General features: G+C 43.1%; 1 protein-coding gene across 1 annotated transcript in view; it reads left to right on the top strand.

The window, feature by feature from the left end:
• Nucleotides 1–10,693: 10,693 nt before the first annotated feature.
• dyrk4 (dual-specificity tyrosine-(Y)-phosphorylation regulated kinase 4) overlaps nucleotides 10,694–17,896 on the top strand; it is a 36,995-nt gene continuing 29,792 nt past the window's right edge. The window contains exon 1 of the mRNA XM_023970740.2: nucleotides 10,694–10,772. Within this exon, the coding sequence (XP_023826508.1) occupies nucleotides 10,707–10,772 (66 nt within the window). The 5' untranslated portion in view covers nucleotides 10,694–10,706. The remainder of the gene's footprint in view (nucleotides 10,773–17,896) is intronic.

Genomic DNA, 17,896 nt, shown 5'->3' with positions numbered 1-17,896 from the left:
TCAGAGATAGAGAACTGATACTGTATACTTGTTGTTGGGTTAGGATTGGTGTGGGGGGGGGTTCGGGGTCCGTGGGTGGCTTTTGACCTTTTCTTTGGATACCTCATGTCTAACACATTGTTAGAAAAAAGTTTTGTCCAACTCGGATGTTAGGTACTTTATTTAATATTATATGCATCCTATAACTTAAAACGGCCAATTTGGGTGCAATCAATAAACTTAATTTCTCAGATCAAATTATATTTCAACATAATAATGTAGCAGGAATGCTAATTTTATCTGTTTCTAACTACAGAAACGATTTCAGAACAATCTGAGATGGTGGGTGTCATGGCTTGCTGAAATGACATGGCACGACCCAGCCGCAAAGACTATGATAACTGTTTCATTTGAGTGTGATGAATGAGGACTATTTTTTCTTGTCAACAGAGCCAAGAATCAATTAAATTACTCAGACTTGATGGAGCTTGATGATGGTATGGGAATGATGATGATGATGATAGCAACTGTTACAGAATGTCAAAGCCCCAGGTTTTGGATTATTATTATTTTTTGTTCAATCAGATGAAGATTTTGCCTGTATGAAAGGACCTTCCAGCAAGAAAGATTGTGTCCTTGTCAAAGAACCACAGAGAGACAAGAGTCTGTGTCAATCAAGCAAATCTTTCAGTCAGGATTCAAAGAATGTAGGCCTATAATTTGTATTTTGATTTTTAAAAACGCTACATGTTTTGTAGGTGTCACACAGAAAAACATCTTCACACACTGCCAACAAGTTAGGCACTATTTTGATCAGTGAATCCATCCGTGCAACATGGATCTTCATAGGGGAAATCATAGCCATGCTAGGCAAGCGTATAGACAGTCACTGTGTGTGTTTATCAGATTGTTTTAGGATGACAAAGAGAATGAAGTGGATTCACCAACATACTGTTCTCTCTCTGTGATCAAAGAGCTGTAGTTGTCCTAGAGAAAGCACCCAGTACTTTGTCAACCCTGCTGTATAACATGTCAGACAGAGCTAAACATACTGTAAATCATGACCGTAACATTAAACCCTGCCTATAGTCTCTTTGTTCTAATGAGTTTCTCTCTCTCTTAGGCCTTCATGAGGTCACAAATGAGAGGGGATCCAATGTCAACCCCTCCAGGGAGAGACAGGCAGTTGCCAAAGCTACAGATCAACAGAGATCCGTACTGAAGATGGTGGGGAGAATAATGATTGCAGCAAAACATTTTGTTGTAGCCCCACCCTAGACAAACTCACCTGATTCAACTCATTGAGGGCTTGATGATTAGTTGACAAGTTGAATCAGGTGTGCTTGTCTGGGGATACATCAAAAATGTGTACTGTTTGGGGGTACTGGAGTTGGGAAACACTGATGTACAGTGTATTAAAGCCCAGAATATATTGTTCATTTTGTTGGACTGCATAGCAGTGTTTTGGTTTAGTGGTCTCAAACTGTGAGTAACATATGTGTAAAACACGATTCTGGATTACAATGCAATTACTACTACTGTCATTCTTACACACTCCGGGGCAGACAGAGTTTAAATCAGGACTAGGCTAATTCTACTTAAATGAATCCAGATTTWAAAAATGGTACTTTGAGACATTGCTTAATTTCAGATTAATTAGTTATAGACAAGGGAGTCCCAGACTAAGGTAAGTAAGGACTAACCAGTTCATCTTTGAAGCCTGATTACATTAACWGTGTGTACTTGGTACGGACCTGAGGATGCTTAAAAAAACAGGTATGGACCCCTAATACATAAGCATTGTGTGGAATTAGAGCAATTCACCTAAACCAAACAATGGATGGAGGTGAAAGAAAACATTCAAAGAATTACAGTGACTTTGAAAAAACGTCTTGAAGCGAATTGTGTCAAATCACCTAATTATCGACAACAAAAAGCATGAGTCAACAACAGAAAATAAGAAAAAGAAGGCCTGGACTACCATTTGTAATGAATTAACTCAACTGAAAAAGTAAACAAAAGGACTCGACAACAACTTAATGTAAAATGGGAAAATGTTCTTGTGTAATACAACACAGTGGCCTCTAAATGTATTTGTGTGACAAATGTAACAAACAATATCATACATAATGATTAATATAATTTCTGTATTCTCTTGACTTCCTGTTCCTGTGAAAAAACAAACAAATCTACTTAAAGAAGACATGCTGTTGCTCGTAGGGAGCATTTCAAGACTGGTAGGACCATAGGTGGGGCAAAGGTACAGGACGGCAGGCAGGCTCAGGGTCAGGGCAGGCAGAGGTCCGTAATCCAGAAAGGTGGGGCAAAGGTACAGGACAGCAGGCAGGCTCAGGGTAGGCAGAATGGTCAACACTGGGGAAACTAGGAAACAGCAACAATCGAGAGACAGGAGCAGAGGGAAAAACTGCTGGTAGGCTTGACGAAACAAAACGAACTGGCAACAGACAAACAGAGAACACAGGTATAAATACATAGGGGATAATGGGGAAGATGGGCGACACCTGGAGGGGGGTGGAGACAATCACAAAGACAGGTGAAACAGATCAGGGTGTGACAGACAGATGAGCTGGGGGACTTGTTGACCGGGATCATTGATAACCAGTAACCCCTGGAAGGTATCCCAGATGATGACCATTTGGACAGTTCTGATTGGGGACCGTTCCAATCCTCATTTAGTAGGACACATTCATTCAACATATGCCATCCCTGGACAGCAGGGAATATGTGATGTTGTCAGTCATCTCTTGCACTCCCATAATAAAAATGATGTAATGAACACAACTCTTGAAGACATAATGCTCTCTAATGCAGCAATGTAATCATTTTCTAGAGGCAGATGATCACCATAGCTTGGAGGGGACTTGTCTTAACAGGATGAAGGTTAGCARGCGAACATGTCACTAAACTGGGCCAGAGGACAAAAACAGAGGCTGAGCATGCATGAGAAACTGGCCATGGCATTTAATGAGCGCAAATTAATGTATTTAAAAGAGGAGCATGATACGAATAGCTGTCGCTTCAAGGAGCTGGATCCTAACCCGGACGCTTATAAGAAATCCCGCTATGCCCTTCGACAAACCATCAAACAGGCAAAGCGTCAATACAAGACTAAGATTGAATCATACTACACCAGCTCCGAAGCACTACAAAGGGAAGCACAGCCGCGAGCTGCCCAGTGACACGAGCCTACCAAACGAGCTAAATAACTTCTGTGCTTGCTTCGAGGCAAGCAACACTGAAGCATACATGAGAGCATCAGCTGTTCCGGATGACTGTGTGATCACGCTCTCAGTAGCCGATGTGAGTAAGACCTTTAAACAGGTCAACATTCACAAGGCCGCAGGGCCAGATGGATTATCAGGACGTGTACTCTGAGCATGCGCTGACCAAGCATGCGAGCATGCGCTGACATTTTCAACCTGTCCCTGACCGAGTCTGTAATACCAACATGTTTCAAACAGACCACCATAGTCCCTGTGCCCAAGTACACCAAGGTAGCCTGCCTAAATGGCAACCGACCCATAGCACTCATGTCTGTAGCCATGTGGTGCTTAGAAAGACTAGTCATGGCTCACATCAACACCATTATCCCAGAAACCCTAGACCCACTCCAATTTGCATTCCGCCCCAACAGATCCACAGATTATGCAATCTCTATTGACTCCATACTGCCCTTTCCCACCTGGACTAAAGGAACACCTATGTGAGAATGCTATTCATTGACTACAGCTCAGCGTTCAACACCATAGTGCCCTCAAAGCTCATCACTAAGCTAAGGACCCTGGGACTAAACACCTCCCTCTGCAACTGGATCCTGGACTTCCATACGGGCCAACCCAAGGTGGTAAGTGTAGGTAACAACACATTTGCCACGCTGATCCTCAACACGGGGCCCCCTCAGGGGTGCGTGCTCAGTCCCTTCCTGTACTTGCTGTTCACCCATGACTGCATGAACAAGCAAGACTCCAACACCATCATTAAGTTTGCCGACGACACAACAGTGGTAGCCCTAATCCCCGACAACAATGAGACAGCCTATAGGTAGGTCAGAGACCTGGCAGTGTGGTGCCAGGATAACAACCTCTCCCTCAACGTGATCAAAACAAAGGAGATGATTGTGGACTACAGGAAAAGGGGGGCTTTGCACGCCCACATTCACATCGACGGGGCTGTAGTGGAGCAGGTTGAGAGCTTCAAGTTCCTTGATGTCCACATCACCAACAAAACTATCATGGAAACAAGGACACACCAAGACAGTCGTGAAGAGGGCACGACAATGCCTATTCCCCCCTCAGGAGACTGAAAAGATTTGGCATGGGTCCTCAGATCCTCAAAAAGTTCTTAAGCTGCACCATTGAGAGCATCCTGACTGGTTGCATCCCCGCCTGGTATGGCAACTGCTCGGCCTCCGACCACAAGGCACTACAGAGGGTAGTGCGTACGGCCCAGTACATCACTGGGGCCAAGCTTCCTGCCATCCAGGACCTCTATACCAGGCGGTGCCAGAGGAAGGCCCAAAAATTGCCAAAGACTCCAGCCACCCTAGTCATAGACTGTTCTCTCTGCTACCGCATGGCAAGCAGTCCCGGAGCGCCAAGTCCAGGTCCAAAAGGCTTCTTAACAGCTTCTACTCCCAGACTCCTGAACAGCTAATCAAATGGCTATACGGACTATTTGCATTGCCCCGCCTCACCTCCATTTTTACAGTGCTGCTACTCTCTGTTTATTATCCATGCATAGTCACTTTACCTCCACCTACATGTACATATTACCTCAATTACTTCGACTAAACGGTGCCTCCGCACATTGACTCTGTACCAGTAACCCCTGTACATAGCCTCGCTCCTTAATTATTTTTCATTTTAAAAAAAGTATTTTTTACTTCAGTTTATTTTAGTAAATACTTCCTTAACAAATTTTTTTCTTCACTGCATTGTTGGTTAAGGGCTTGTAAATAAGCATTTCACTGAATACACCTGTTGTATTCGGCGCATGTGACATTAAGGGCTTGTAAATAAGCATTTCACTGAATACACCTTTTGTATTCGGCGCATGTGACAAATAAAATTTGATTTGAAGATGCAAATCCTCCATGTTGAATAGGCTATGACGGAGGAGGAGAGAAACACGAAGCAGCAGCTGTACCAATGTTCTTCATGTTGAGTTGYCTATGACGGAGGAGGAGAGAAACACGAAGCAGCAGCWGTACCAATGTTCTTCATGTTGAGTTGGCTATGACGGAGGAGGAGAGAAACACGAAGCAGCAKSYGTACCAATGTTCTTCTCGAACCAGCACCAGTTTGAGGTCCTGACATTTCCATTTGTGAATTAAAAACCTTTTTGTTACCAATCCATGGCTACTGTTTGCTCCAATCACTTTTTAATTAAAACATTTTATTTAACTAGGCAAGAACAAATTCTTAATTACAATGACAGCCTACCAGGGAACAGTGGGTTAACTGCCTTGTTCAGGGGTAGAACGACAGGTTTTTACCTTGTCATCTCGGGGATTCGATCCAGCAAACTGTCGGTTACTGGCCAAACGCTCTAACCACTAGCCTACCTGCCGCCCCACTACCTGCTGCCCCACGTGAGCTATCTTTGTTGTGAGAAGTGCTGCGTAGCAAAAGCATCTCTGCAGTCTTGTACGTTTCTGTCATTGTCTGCCTCAGTGTAGCACGGCTGTTGCAATTATGAGAATGCAGCATCTTGGTTGAAAGCGCTATGTGTTTCCGAGACACTGGAAATACTCTTCCACACTCAAAACATGCGCTCCACTATACCGCTTATGCGGATGTGAGCTTGGTTGTACCGTTGTTGCTCAGGTCCTATTGCATGGAGATGGGGGGGTGAACAAGAAGTTGGTTTGTGCATACACACTGTCGACCAAGTATGATTCCACTATGTTGTACGCCTTCAAGCTAAGCATACGAAGAGGAGTTTTGGAAAATCTTTGTCATGAGTTGCACCTTTCCAACGTGCAACAATGTTGGAGATTTATTGAGAACCATTTTTTAAGATTCCTGTACTCCTCAGCATCTGATGAAGAGGGACACTTGATGGGAACATGACATCTATCTATACAGTCAATGACTCCAGAGAAGAAACCCATATTCATAGAACTCTTCCTCGTAGTTGTCTTGAGCAGCAGCATCAGGGAACTTGATGTTACTGTCTTTCAGTTCACACGTAGCATTGCAGACTTTGTGGACTATTCTACATAGAGTCGGTTCACTTACAGCACAAAAATCTAGATGCCAAAAACCTCAAGGTGATCTGTACTTGTAGGGAAGGAGAGATGGACCTCCCATGAAGAGAGTCAGCTAAAATCCTTGGCTCAAGCAAACAAATAATGTCAGTTGCAATTTCTTTGTACATACGGAAATGGTCACGGAAATTGATTTCATCAAAATCCTTCCGTGGGTTACTCCTGTCTATAACCACCTTTCTGTCTGGCCTTGGTGGTGCTGTTTGATCATCATTGAAATAGTCCAGGTAATCCATTCTCCTCCATTGCCAAGGTCAACCTGGCGGCCAACATCCATTAATCTGAAGTTAAGCCTGCCTCTGGCCAGGTTTCATTTAAGCCTTCACTTAGATCTAGATTAACTCTAATCGTCCTTCTGGAAATCAGACTTTTTCAATCTAGACTAGGGCAAGCCTGAGACTATTTTAAACCATGTCTGAGAAATGCAATTTCAGTTAGCCCAGTTTAAAAGTGCAATTTAGCCTAGGATTAGGCTTAATCTGTTTCCACCAAACCACCCATCAAAGCATGACCAGATTTTTGATGAGGAGGATTAGAGCAATGAGGAGTTCACTGCAAAGAAAGTGGAAATGGGGAAGAAAACCAAAACAGCTCAGCCTCTACGAAAGCAGATGAAAAGAAGCCTAAAAACACTGAAGAATAAAAAAAGGGATATTTCAAAATCTTCAACAATGTTTTTACTACCTATAGATGTGCTTGGCTGTGGCTTCTGTGTATTTTCCAAAGCCCCAAACTTGCAGTGCTTTCATGCACAGAAGAAAGACTAGAGATGTTAGTGGAAAGGTTTCATAAATGAGCTCTTCAATGATTCATTTTACAATTTAGTTATTTATATATCTATTTTTAGCTTTACACGTACCTTATTTAGTGATAAAGATAACAGAAGTCACTTTCAGTGAATGGAAGTCTCATTTTTCTCAGTTGGCATTTGTAACTCTTGTCATGGCAGTCAAACATACAGCATGTGTTGTTGTAGCCCAGGCTTACTATACTCTCAATATACAGTATCTATGGAAACCTGAACTGTGTTCTGATGTCCCTTTGGCTTAGAGGGATACACTTGTTTAATGGCCCTGTTTGTGAGCCAGTTGTTTGTGTCTGTAGTAGAACTCTACAAGCATTTGGCACCTTAGAAGGGCTCTGTTTGGAGTTACAGGGACTTAAGCAGGTTTTGATTTCACAATCCATAGACAAGACCCATATTAAAGATGCATGCTGTGTCCATTACAGGTATTTAACTGATTTTCTTACACGTCTCTCCATCCTGGATGACAGTTTATCAGCCACAAATCGCACATAGACTGAACTTAACAAATATCTCAGATAGCCTAGCCACTATTATTGGGTTGTATAGCCACTACAGTATTATTGTCATACTTCATTTATTGTAGTGACTGCATGATAAGCATTACAGGTGTTTCACTGAATTTAATCAGGAATTATCTTGATGGTGTATACTGCATCTGGTGGCAACTGCAAGGATATTGATTTCTTCAGTGGAATTGTTCAGTAGCTTATTGGACTGTTGGCTGAAGATAAGTAAACACATCAGTGACTATCAGATCATTTCCTAATAACAACAGATGTGAAGATGTATGAAGAAAAAAGTCACAGCAGGCATAGCCTACCATTGTAGATATGATTTTCTAGGCTACAGTTACTGTACATGCCAAGTGACAAAAAAATCCCTTTCTTATTTGGGTCATTCTTTATAATACGTTTATGACCTTGGGGCCTCGGGGAAGGACACTACCTGGTCCAAACCCGATACAGTTGAAGTCGGAAGTTTACATACACCTTAGCCAAATACATTTAAACTCAGTTTTTCACAATTCTAGTAAAAAGTCACTGTCTTAGGTCAGTTAGGATCACCACTTTATTTTAAGAATGTGAAATGTCAGAATAATAGTAGAGAGAATGATTTATTTCAGCTTTTATTTCTTTCATCACATTCCCAGTGGGTCGGCAGTTTACATACACTCAATTAGTATTTGGTAGCATTGCCTTTAAATTATTTAACTTGGGTCAAACGTTTCAAGTAGCCTTCCACAAGCTTCCCACAATAAGTTGGGTGAATTTTGTCTCATTCCTCCTGACAGAGCTGGTGTAACTGAGTCAGGTTTGTAGGCCTCCTTGCTCGCACACGCTTTTTCAGGTCTGCCCACATATTTTCTATGGGATTGAGGTCAGGGCTTTGTGATGGCCACTCTAATACCTTGACTTTGTTGTCCTAAAGCCATTTTGCCACAACTTTGGAAGTATGCTTGGGGTCATTGTCCATTTGGAAGACCCATTTGCGACCAAGCTTTAACTTCCTGACTGATGTCTTGAGATGTTGCTATCCACATAATTTTCCTCCCTCATGAGGCCATCTATTTTGTGAAGTGCACCAGTCCCTCCTGCAGCAAAGCACCCCCACAACATGATGTTGCCACCCCTGTGCGTCACGGTTGGGATGGTGTTCTTCGGCTTGCAAGCTTCCCCTTTTTCCTCCAAACATAACGATGGTCATTATGGCCAAACAGTTCTATTTTTGTTTCATCAGAACAGAGGACATTTCTCCAAAAAGTACAATCTTTGTCCCCATGTGCAGTTGCAAACCGTAGTCTGGCTTTTTTATGGCGGTTTTGGAGCAGTGGCTTCTTCCTTGCTGAGCGGCCTTTCAGGTTATGTCGATATAGGACTCGTTTTACTGTGGATATAGATACTTTTGTACCTGTTTCCTCCAGCATCTTCACAAGGTCCTTTGCTGTTGTTCTGGGATTGATTTTCACTTTTCGCACCAAAGTACGTTCATCTCTAGGAGACAGAACGCGTCTCCTTCCTGAGCGGTATGACGGCTGCGTGGTCCCATGGTGTTTAGACTTGGGTACTATTGTTTGTACAGATGAACATTGTACCTTCAGGCGTTTGTAAATCCCAAGGATGAACCAGACTTTTTTCTGAGGTCTTGGCTGATTTCTTTTGATTTTCCCATGATGTCAAGCAAAGAGGCACTGAGTTTGAAGGTAGGCCTTGAAATACATCCACAGGTACACCTCCAATTGACTCAAATGATGTCATTAGCCTGTCAGAAGCTTCTAAAGCCCTGGTATTATTTTCTGGAAATTTCCAAGCTGATTAAAGGCACAGTCAACTTAGTGTATGTAAACATCTGACCCACTGGAATTGTGATACAGTGAAATAATCTGTCTGTAAACAATTGTTGGAAAAATTACTTGTGTCATGCACAAAGTAGATGTCCTAACTGACTTGCCAAAACTATAGTTTGTTAACAAGAAATGTGCGGAGTGGTTGAAAAACGAGTTTTAATGACTCCAACCTAAGTGTATGTAAACTTCTGACTTCAACTGTAACACCAAAAGGACTCATGGAATCGACCGAAATTAGAACAAATAGACATTAGGGAACTAATGTAACTGTGACGCCATCAGATCCGTAGTGTTTGGAGTAATGAGACATCCCCCTGGTTACGGAGAGAACGCCATAGAGCGCCACGGTTGAAGCGAGGGAGGCACGCCCCCCCTCCACAGCTCAGCTACATTGACGCAGCGGGACCCGTCCTCACGTTATCATCATTGTTTAGGAAGTACTCGGGAGGTCAACCATGACCGTCACAGCACAGTAAAATGTTAGATTTTTACCATAAGAGTAGATAGACTATGATAAACCATGAGTGCGACTAATAGATCCACGGAGAAGAGGTTAGTAGGCTATTTGTAGCAGATGGGGACAAAATGTTTTTGCATGTTATGTGATTGACTATAATTACATGTCCGATTTTTACATGACACATTTGTAATAGCGATGTGAAATTGCAATAATATCCAAATAGTCTAGCCTAGGTCTACTGTATTGTAGCAGTGGTGGCAGGTGTTGGAAAAATATAATCATAAGCCAAAACAAAACGTGTAATAGAAGTTGTGAACAAGAATGAGCCCATTTAGAAAGGAATGGAGAAAGGTGGGTAATGTTTTTATTTTGAAGCAGGTCTTTGCCAGTGGGGGTCAGTAGTTTGCCATTGGTTTACAACAGATCCAGGCTCCCTGCTCGTTGGAGCTGTAGAGATTAGGCTATTATATACCTCAGCCTACACAAACCAAGAAAAGGGCATCCTTTCTAGAATAAATAAAAATACAAATTGGAAAACCTTTAGTTTCTCTGAGGTAAACGAGGCTGTTAAAACACCTAACATAAATATGTTATATCACAGGACATTATGTATTTCTGCCCTCACCCCAAATGGACATTTATCATTGTTACCATTGTAAATATGTATATTATTATTATTATTTGTATTGTTGTTTCATCCACTTCTCTTTAACCTGCACTGTTGGAGCTCGGAGTTTAAGATTTTCACGTTACTCTGCTATTACATCTGTGACCTTGTGCATGTGACTAATAAACTCTAATCTAATTAGTTTTTTACAGGAATGCAATGACGAAGAATTTGGAAAATCTGATAAAGGAGAGGAATAATGTCTCCTTACCACTGCTAAAAAAGGTAGGACAAAAACACTGTCAGAAAAGCACAGGGGTGTTTTCCAGATATTTGGCCTGTGAGCCTGCCATTACTCTTTCAATACAGTAGATCCTTATGTCTGCTCAAAGTACCCTAAAGCGATGGTGTTATTTCCAAAGCTCGTATTAGCTGTTTACTTAGACTGAGCCACTGTAAAAAAAAAAAAACGTGGCTTGATTTTGATAGAGAAATGAGAAGGAGCTAATAGGTCTTATCTGCTCTTATTCACCCCCTTTCCATAAGCAGCTCTTTAGATCAGGAGGTRAGGAGAGGGAGGGAGGGCTGTGGTGTGTGCAGCAGTCAATTTGGCCCACGCTCATTTAGTAGCCATTAAACAAATGTTTATGCTCATTGTGTGGGCTCAGCGGGCTGATTTATTCATGAACACATTCTTCCGTTGTGCCTGCGGAGTCTTTGCCCCTTGGGCTGGAAGACAGGGTGCTGGACTGTTGTGAACTCCACACTCACTGAGCATGTACTATTAGAAATGCCGACTGCCCATCAGCTGATTCTCGCCTCTGCCCTCTCTACAACCTGTTTACTGTCAACAGAAAGCAGAGTAAACCAGACCCGTGTCACAAACCCGGTTAATTACATGGTCATAGAACTCTTATTAAAAAAAATCACATTGATCTGAAGGAAAAGGTGAGGTGTACCCTGCGTGCATCCATACACCTGTACGACTAAACTGAGACTTGTTATAAAGTAAGGAACATTGGGATCATTCAAATCTGGGCCACATTATTGGTGCAGCATAGCATTCTACAGTGTTTCAATAGAGGGCTCTCTAGGCTTTCTTAGTGTTGAGAGCTCCAGCAGCGCAGGTAGGACCCTGACCTGACTCCCCTACTGACCCGTTCACCTGGACCTCAGGGAGATTCACGCGGGCCATACATCGCATCTCAACACCAGGCCAAGTTCCACTCTGGTTCCACTCTCTGCTGATTAAGTTTTCGTACAGGCCACCACTGCAATGGGAATTGACAGTCACCTGCAGGCAGGAATGACTCATTCTCTTTGAAGTGAGACAGAACAGGAAGTGTCTTCCATGCTACCTGGGACTGGGACTATTAATAACTACTTCAACAGGATGTCAGTGTGAAATGAGGATAAAAACAAGGAATGGAAGAATGAAGGAGAAAAATGGCTTAAGACAAGGTAGCTTATGAAGTATGACGGGMCTCTTTTGGATGAAGAAAAATGGTTAGAAGTGGTTAAGAATTCCTTGTTGGTCYTTTCAATCAGCACAGAAATTACATGTAGTAGATTGTGATAATGTGGAAAAACATTGCATATGTTCTCGGAAATGACATGAGCACCCACAAACAAATATAAATCACCCAGTCCAAAGGCACAACAGAAATATGGAAACTTCAATATGCTACTACAGTCAAGTCCTTTAACATTGTCAATCATGAATAATGTCAATCATCTCATTTTAGTCATGTAAATCTAATTGGAGCACGGTGGCAGTGATGCCCTTCCCTGACCTTTTTCCCAGAGTAGTGCTTTGAACTTAAGCCTCAGGCTAGGATGTTTTATTAGTTGGCATTGACACTGTCAGCGTTTGTCTGAAGAACGTTTAACTTCATACTGAGAGAGACAAAAAAAKTTGATAATAAGAACCTCTTGTACATAATGAGAAATGTTCAACAAGAACTGTTGCAAAGAAAACAGTTGTATCTTTTGAGCTTTTTAGCAGAGGCTGGTTGACTTTCAGGCTCTTTTATCGACTGGTGATGTTGTTGTTGCTGGTCTCTGTAGGCAGCCTTGGAAACCCACTGCGGCATCACAAGACACAGAGGCATGAAGTGCCTCACTGCAGGATGTGAAATGTCAATGGTATTTTGCTGCAATGACATACTTTTGATACACAGAGGAGAAGTGCTAATACATGAAAAGACACTTTCAACACCCCAACTGCTTCATACTTTGTTTTTTTTGTGGGTACTTGTCTACCCTGTTCTGTTTTGCAGTGGTAAAACATTTAGTGAGGGGGACCTGGTGCACATTCATAAGACTGGCTCCAGTGGATTGTGTGGCCTGGACCATGTTGTGTGCTCCAGCCCTAAGGCTCAGCTCCTACTTCTAGTTAGCCCAACTCAGCCTGCCACCCCTCTGGGGACGGGCCACCGTATGCACTACACTGCCGCCTGTCCCTGATATGGTTCCTCGGCTGACACTGGACGCTCAGAATTAAAGCAGGTAATTTAGAGAGACCTCACCTCCAGTGGATTACAGGGCTGTTTCTGGGTCAGAAAGCAGGGGGTTCACACTGTCACTTTACTCGCATGACAGGAGCAGGGAAGATGGAGATATAGTCAGCCCTTCTGGGTGTTGGCCTAACTTGAGGCTAAAAGGAGTTACACTCATGAATTGCTTGATATTCATAAGTGAGAATCCTATACATTCCCCATCCCCACTCAGGTCAGAATCACACACGTATGTATACTCACCCACCACTCATCCAAACCACTGTTTCTCATTCAACTCTCTTGCTAAAAAAAATTCTGACTATTTTCTTTCCACTTCATTTGTGGCTTAGTCAGTGTTAAGATGGAGGTGAAATGTGTCAGTTAAAGGGTCGCTGAGGCTTGTATGCTGGGCCACAGTGCCCAGCGAGCACAAAGGCTGTCAGGCTTTCTGTCACAGCTTGTCACATGGTCGAGGCCCCAAACGTGTGGAGCTCCGCTGCCACCACAATGAAGCCAGTGAGCCAAGAGGTGTCCCCTCTGCCAGGGGCGGCTGTTATCTGTCCCTTTGTTCCACAGGGCCGTGACGGCCATGGGACAGACCGTTGTCCTGGACGCTGTTTCCATGGCACGGTCACTGTGGCATCGCTGAAAGAGGACAGCTGGGTGGCTCAACAAAGTCTAATATACATTCATATGATTTGCAGTGAGTGCTGGGTAAACAGCAACCCAGGAGGGTTGTTAATTAGTGACTGGCTTTGTCGCATTAAACTCTGTTGTTCCTCAACACTGAGTCATGGTAGAGTATGCACGGTTGGATGGTAGTSCCAAAACATAACCCACCTCCTCCATGGGGACCGGACCATCATTGTGTAATGTGTGAAGACCTGCCTGCTCAGAAAGATATTAAGAATGTTGTATTTCACCTCCCTCTATTTGAGTGATTTCTGAAGAATGAAGTGAGATCTGAGATATCTGAGTTTATATGAAAAACATTAAAAAMACATTTTACAGCAACAACAAAAAAACACTCCATCAAACATAATGAGACAGAAAATAAAATAATGATTCCATGGGCAATGTTAAAATAGCAATGTGTTGGTCAGAAAAGGTCTTTGAGGCCATAGTGTGTCAGTATAGAGTACCACAGTATGAGTCATAATAACCATAAAACCTATCAGTCAAACAAGGAAATGGTTCCAATTGTTTTTTCCACCATTTTTCCCATAGGGGATTTTAGAAGCACTTAAAATAAGGGCTTTGTTTTGTGTAGGCTTACCCTGGCGTGATGTTTGAATGGCGCCTTACCCCATCTGATAAAGATAACCATGGGGTATTTGTTTTTTCTGTTTTTTCTTAAACCTTTATTTAACTAGGCAAGTCAGTTAAGAACAAATTCTTATTTACAATGACGGCCTACACCGGCCAAACCTGGGCCAATTGTGCGCCACCCTATGGGACTCCCAATCACGGCCAGTTGTCAGTTGTGACACAGCCTGTAATCAAACCAGGGTGTTAAGCACTGAGATGCAGTGCATTAGAACGCTGCGCCACTCGGGATCCCGGGAGCTCTGTGAAGGTATCTCTGTCAAAGACCTGGCTATCGATGTGATTTGATTACACGCTTTGGAACTGCCCTTGTATTTGGCGGCTTTAGGACCTTGAGAAAACAAGTGTACATTCCCATAGTACATTGACACATGATGTCATCGGGTTAATTCCCCCATTTGTGGTAATTGTTCTGTAATTGTTCTAGTTTGAAGGGAGCTTTTCYTTCGTGTCTCACTGGTTTTGGAATACACCTATTGTGTCCAGTCTGTGACAAAAGGGGTTAAGGGGATCACCTTACGAAGTTTGTTGTGGAAGGTGACAGGCGTTGTGTGAGTTCTTACATGTGAAAGACGGGCTGGCGGTGACATCATGACACTCGTCTTACCTGGGTGACACAGTGCTCCTCTAATTGTCACCTCTCCTGGACCATGGAAAGCGGCCAAGAATGGTACAGGCTGGCAGAGGAGGCTATGATGACCACTGGTCATTCACTATACACTTGGAGCAGTAAGTCATCCTATTTTTTTGTTAAACTTTCATTTAACTAGGCAAGTCAGTTAAGAACAAATTCTTATTTACAATGACGGCCTACCAAAAGGCAAAGGCCTCCTGCGGGGACAGAGGCTGGGATTAAAATAAAAATATAGGACAAAACACACATCACGACAAGATAGACACCACAACACTACATAAAGAGAGACCTAAGACGACAACATAGCATTGCAGCAACACATGAAAACACTATAGATMAAACCAAGTCTAGATTTAACCTTAGCCTGCAGCTTTGATATGTGCTGAGATTAGGACAGTGAACTGTCTAACAATCCTCCCAAGTACTTGTATGAGGTGACTACCTCAAGCTCTAAATCCTCAGAGGTAGTAATCACACCGGTGGGCAGAGGGGCATTCTTCTTACCAAATCGCATGACCTTTGTTTTGGAGGTGTTCAGAACAAGGTTAAGGGCAGAGAAAGCTTGTTGGACACTAAGAAAGCTTTGTTGTAGAGCTTTTAACACTAAATCCGGGGAGGGGCCAGCAGAGTATATGACTGAATCATCTGCATATAAATGGAAGAGAAAGCTTCCTACTGCTTGAGCTATGTTGTTGATGTAAAAAGAGAAGAGCGTGGGGCCTAGGATCGAGCATTGGGGTAGTTCCTTGGTGACAGGCAGTGGCTGAGACAGCAGATGTTCTGACTTTATACACTGTGCTCTTTGAGGTAGTTAGCAAACCAGGCCAAAGACCCCACAGAGACACCACTACTCCTTAGCCGGCCCACAAGAATGGAATGGTCTACCGTATCAAAAACTTTGGCCAAGTCAATAAAATAGCAGCACAACATTGCTTAGAAACAAGAGCAATGGTGACATTATTTAGGACCTTTTAAGATTGTAGTCACACATCCATAACCTGAGCGAAAACCAGATTGCATAATCGAGAGAATACTATAGACATCAAGAAAGCCAGTCAGTTGATTATTGACAAGTTTTTACAGTACTTTTGATAAACAGGGCAATTGTCAACAGATTCCTTATTGTCAATTTGCACATCGGACATTTTCAATATACAATAATGAACTATCTTGGTCCCCTAATATCTGTGGCACCAAAGCCCTTCAGGGCATCCATCAGAGGACTTGGTCAAGGGCCATACAGAGGGACACTAGGCCATCATCACTCACTGCTCCATCCTCAGGTTCCTGGCTCAGCTAGGTGCTCTGTCTGGGGCAGCCAGGTCACCACCAGTGGCAAGCCTCACATGATACAGTAGGTATTATTTAGAACTATCCAGCAATGCTGCTAGTGTCTTCAACCTCCCCACCTCACTCCGCCCTGCCACCKCTCAACCCAGCCGTAGACCTCAGTCTGAGCCATTTACCTGGAGACAGGTAGCCAGTACTCCAGGGTTCCATCTTACCTGCTTTCCCCTGCCACCTCTCACTCTCTCTGGGGCAACCAGAGCTGGACATGGGGCCATGGGCTGGCTCACATGCCCAGGAGGGAGAGCAGACCCTAGGTGAGGACGGGGGTGATGATGAGGTAAGACCTCCAGGGAGCTACTGACCTACTACYGTATGTACTGCTCACGCTGCTTAAAGCAGTGTGACATTTGGCATCGAGAAGGCAACAGCATTGCAGTCTGCTCCAGTTTAGGATAATACTGTACAGTAGCTGATCGGCAGGAAATAGTGCCCCTGAGCCCCTGAGCTCATAGGTTGTTTTGTTTGAAAAAATCCATTCCGACATATATTTTTACTCTGCACATCATGGCACTATTGATCCATTTTGCTTATTTGAAGTATAAGAAATTGTAACATACAGTACACTTAATCTTTGCTTTGTAAAATGACTGTGTGTGTGTGTGTGTGTGTGTGTGTGTGTGTGTGTGTGTGTGTGCATGTTTTGGTGGACAAAACAAGCAGTGTTGAGATTGCAGGGTTTCTTTAATGCAATACAGAACTAACAAAATACATTCTCTCTCATTAGGCTTACAGTGTAGCCTATTGCACAGTCTAGTACTTACTGTAGGCCTCCTATCGTGACCACACCCGTCCACCTACCGTAATCCCTTCACATTAACATCCTTACCTGCATTTCCTTAATTGCGCTCAGCTGGCGGTCATTTTCCCCACACAGGAAATTGCATTCAGGTATATTTTTAGAGTGCAGTTTAGCAGGGGCTTGGCAAAGACGAGRTGAATTAATGGACTAAATCTGACTAAATCAGATTTGGCCAGCACAATGTTGCTGATATTGATTGGTTCTCATTGRACTGCTGAAGCTTCTCTGCTGAGAGCAAGGGTATGGAAATGGTTTCGGTACCCTATCTGTCTGCTATATTCTTGATACTGTGTATTGTTTGCATTGCCCAGGGTCATCAACAGCAAGTTGGCAGGATGCAGAGTATAGTCATGTTGACGACTGTAAATGACGTGGATGCTGCATTAGGAGTTACCCATTATATTTATAATGCGATGATGAGAATGACTCTCWCCTGTTCAGGGTCAGACCATAGATAGTCTGACACACTGCTGATTGTGATCATGGAGGGTGAAGTGGTGGCTCGTGGTAGGTTGGGGATTTGGTTTTGAGGGATTCTGGTAGGGGACAAAGGAATTAAAACAAGACAATTCTGTCATTCTAAAGTACACTCATTCCCTAAACCAGGCCAGAGAAGGTGCTCCCTATATAGTAGAATGTGTGCCATGTTGTCTATAGTTGGCYTCTATCCACTCCGAGGTTCTGATCTTTCTGTCTGGGGTTAAACCAGAAATGACAACACCAGACCTCGTTAGTGTGATTTGAGGTTTTCCACTCCATGTATTTATTGTATGAAATATGAATAGAATATGAATCTAGTATT

The sequence above is a fragment of the Salvelinus sp. IW2-2015 genome, linkage group LG26 (genome assembly GCF_002910315.2).
Source record: "Salvelinus sp. IW2-2015 linkage group LG26, ASM291031v2, whole genome shotgun sequence".
Classification (NCBI taxonomy): domain Eukaryota; kingdom Metazoa; phylum Chordata; class Actinopteri; order Salmoniformes; family Salmonidae; genus Salvelinus; species Salvelinus sp. IW2-2015.
This window is presented reverse-complemented; position numbering and strand designations above follow the sequence as displayed.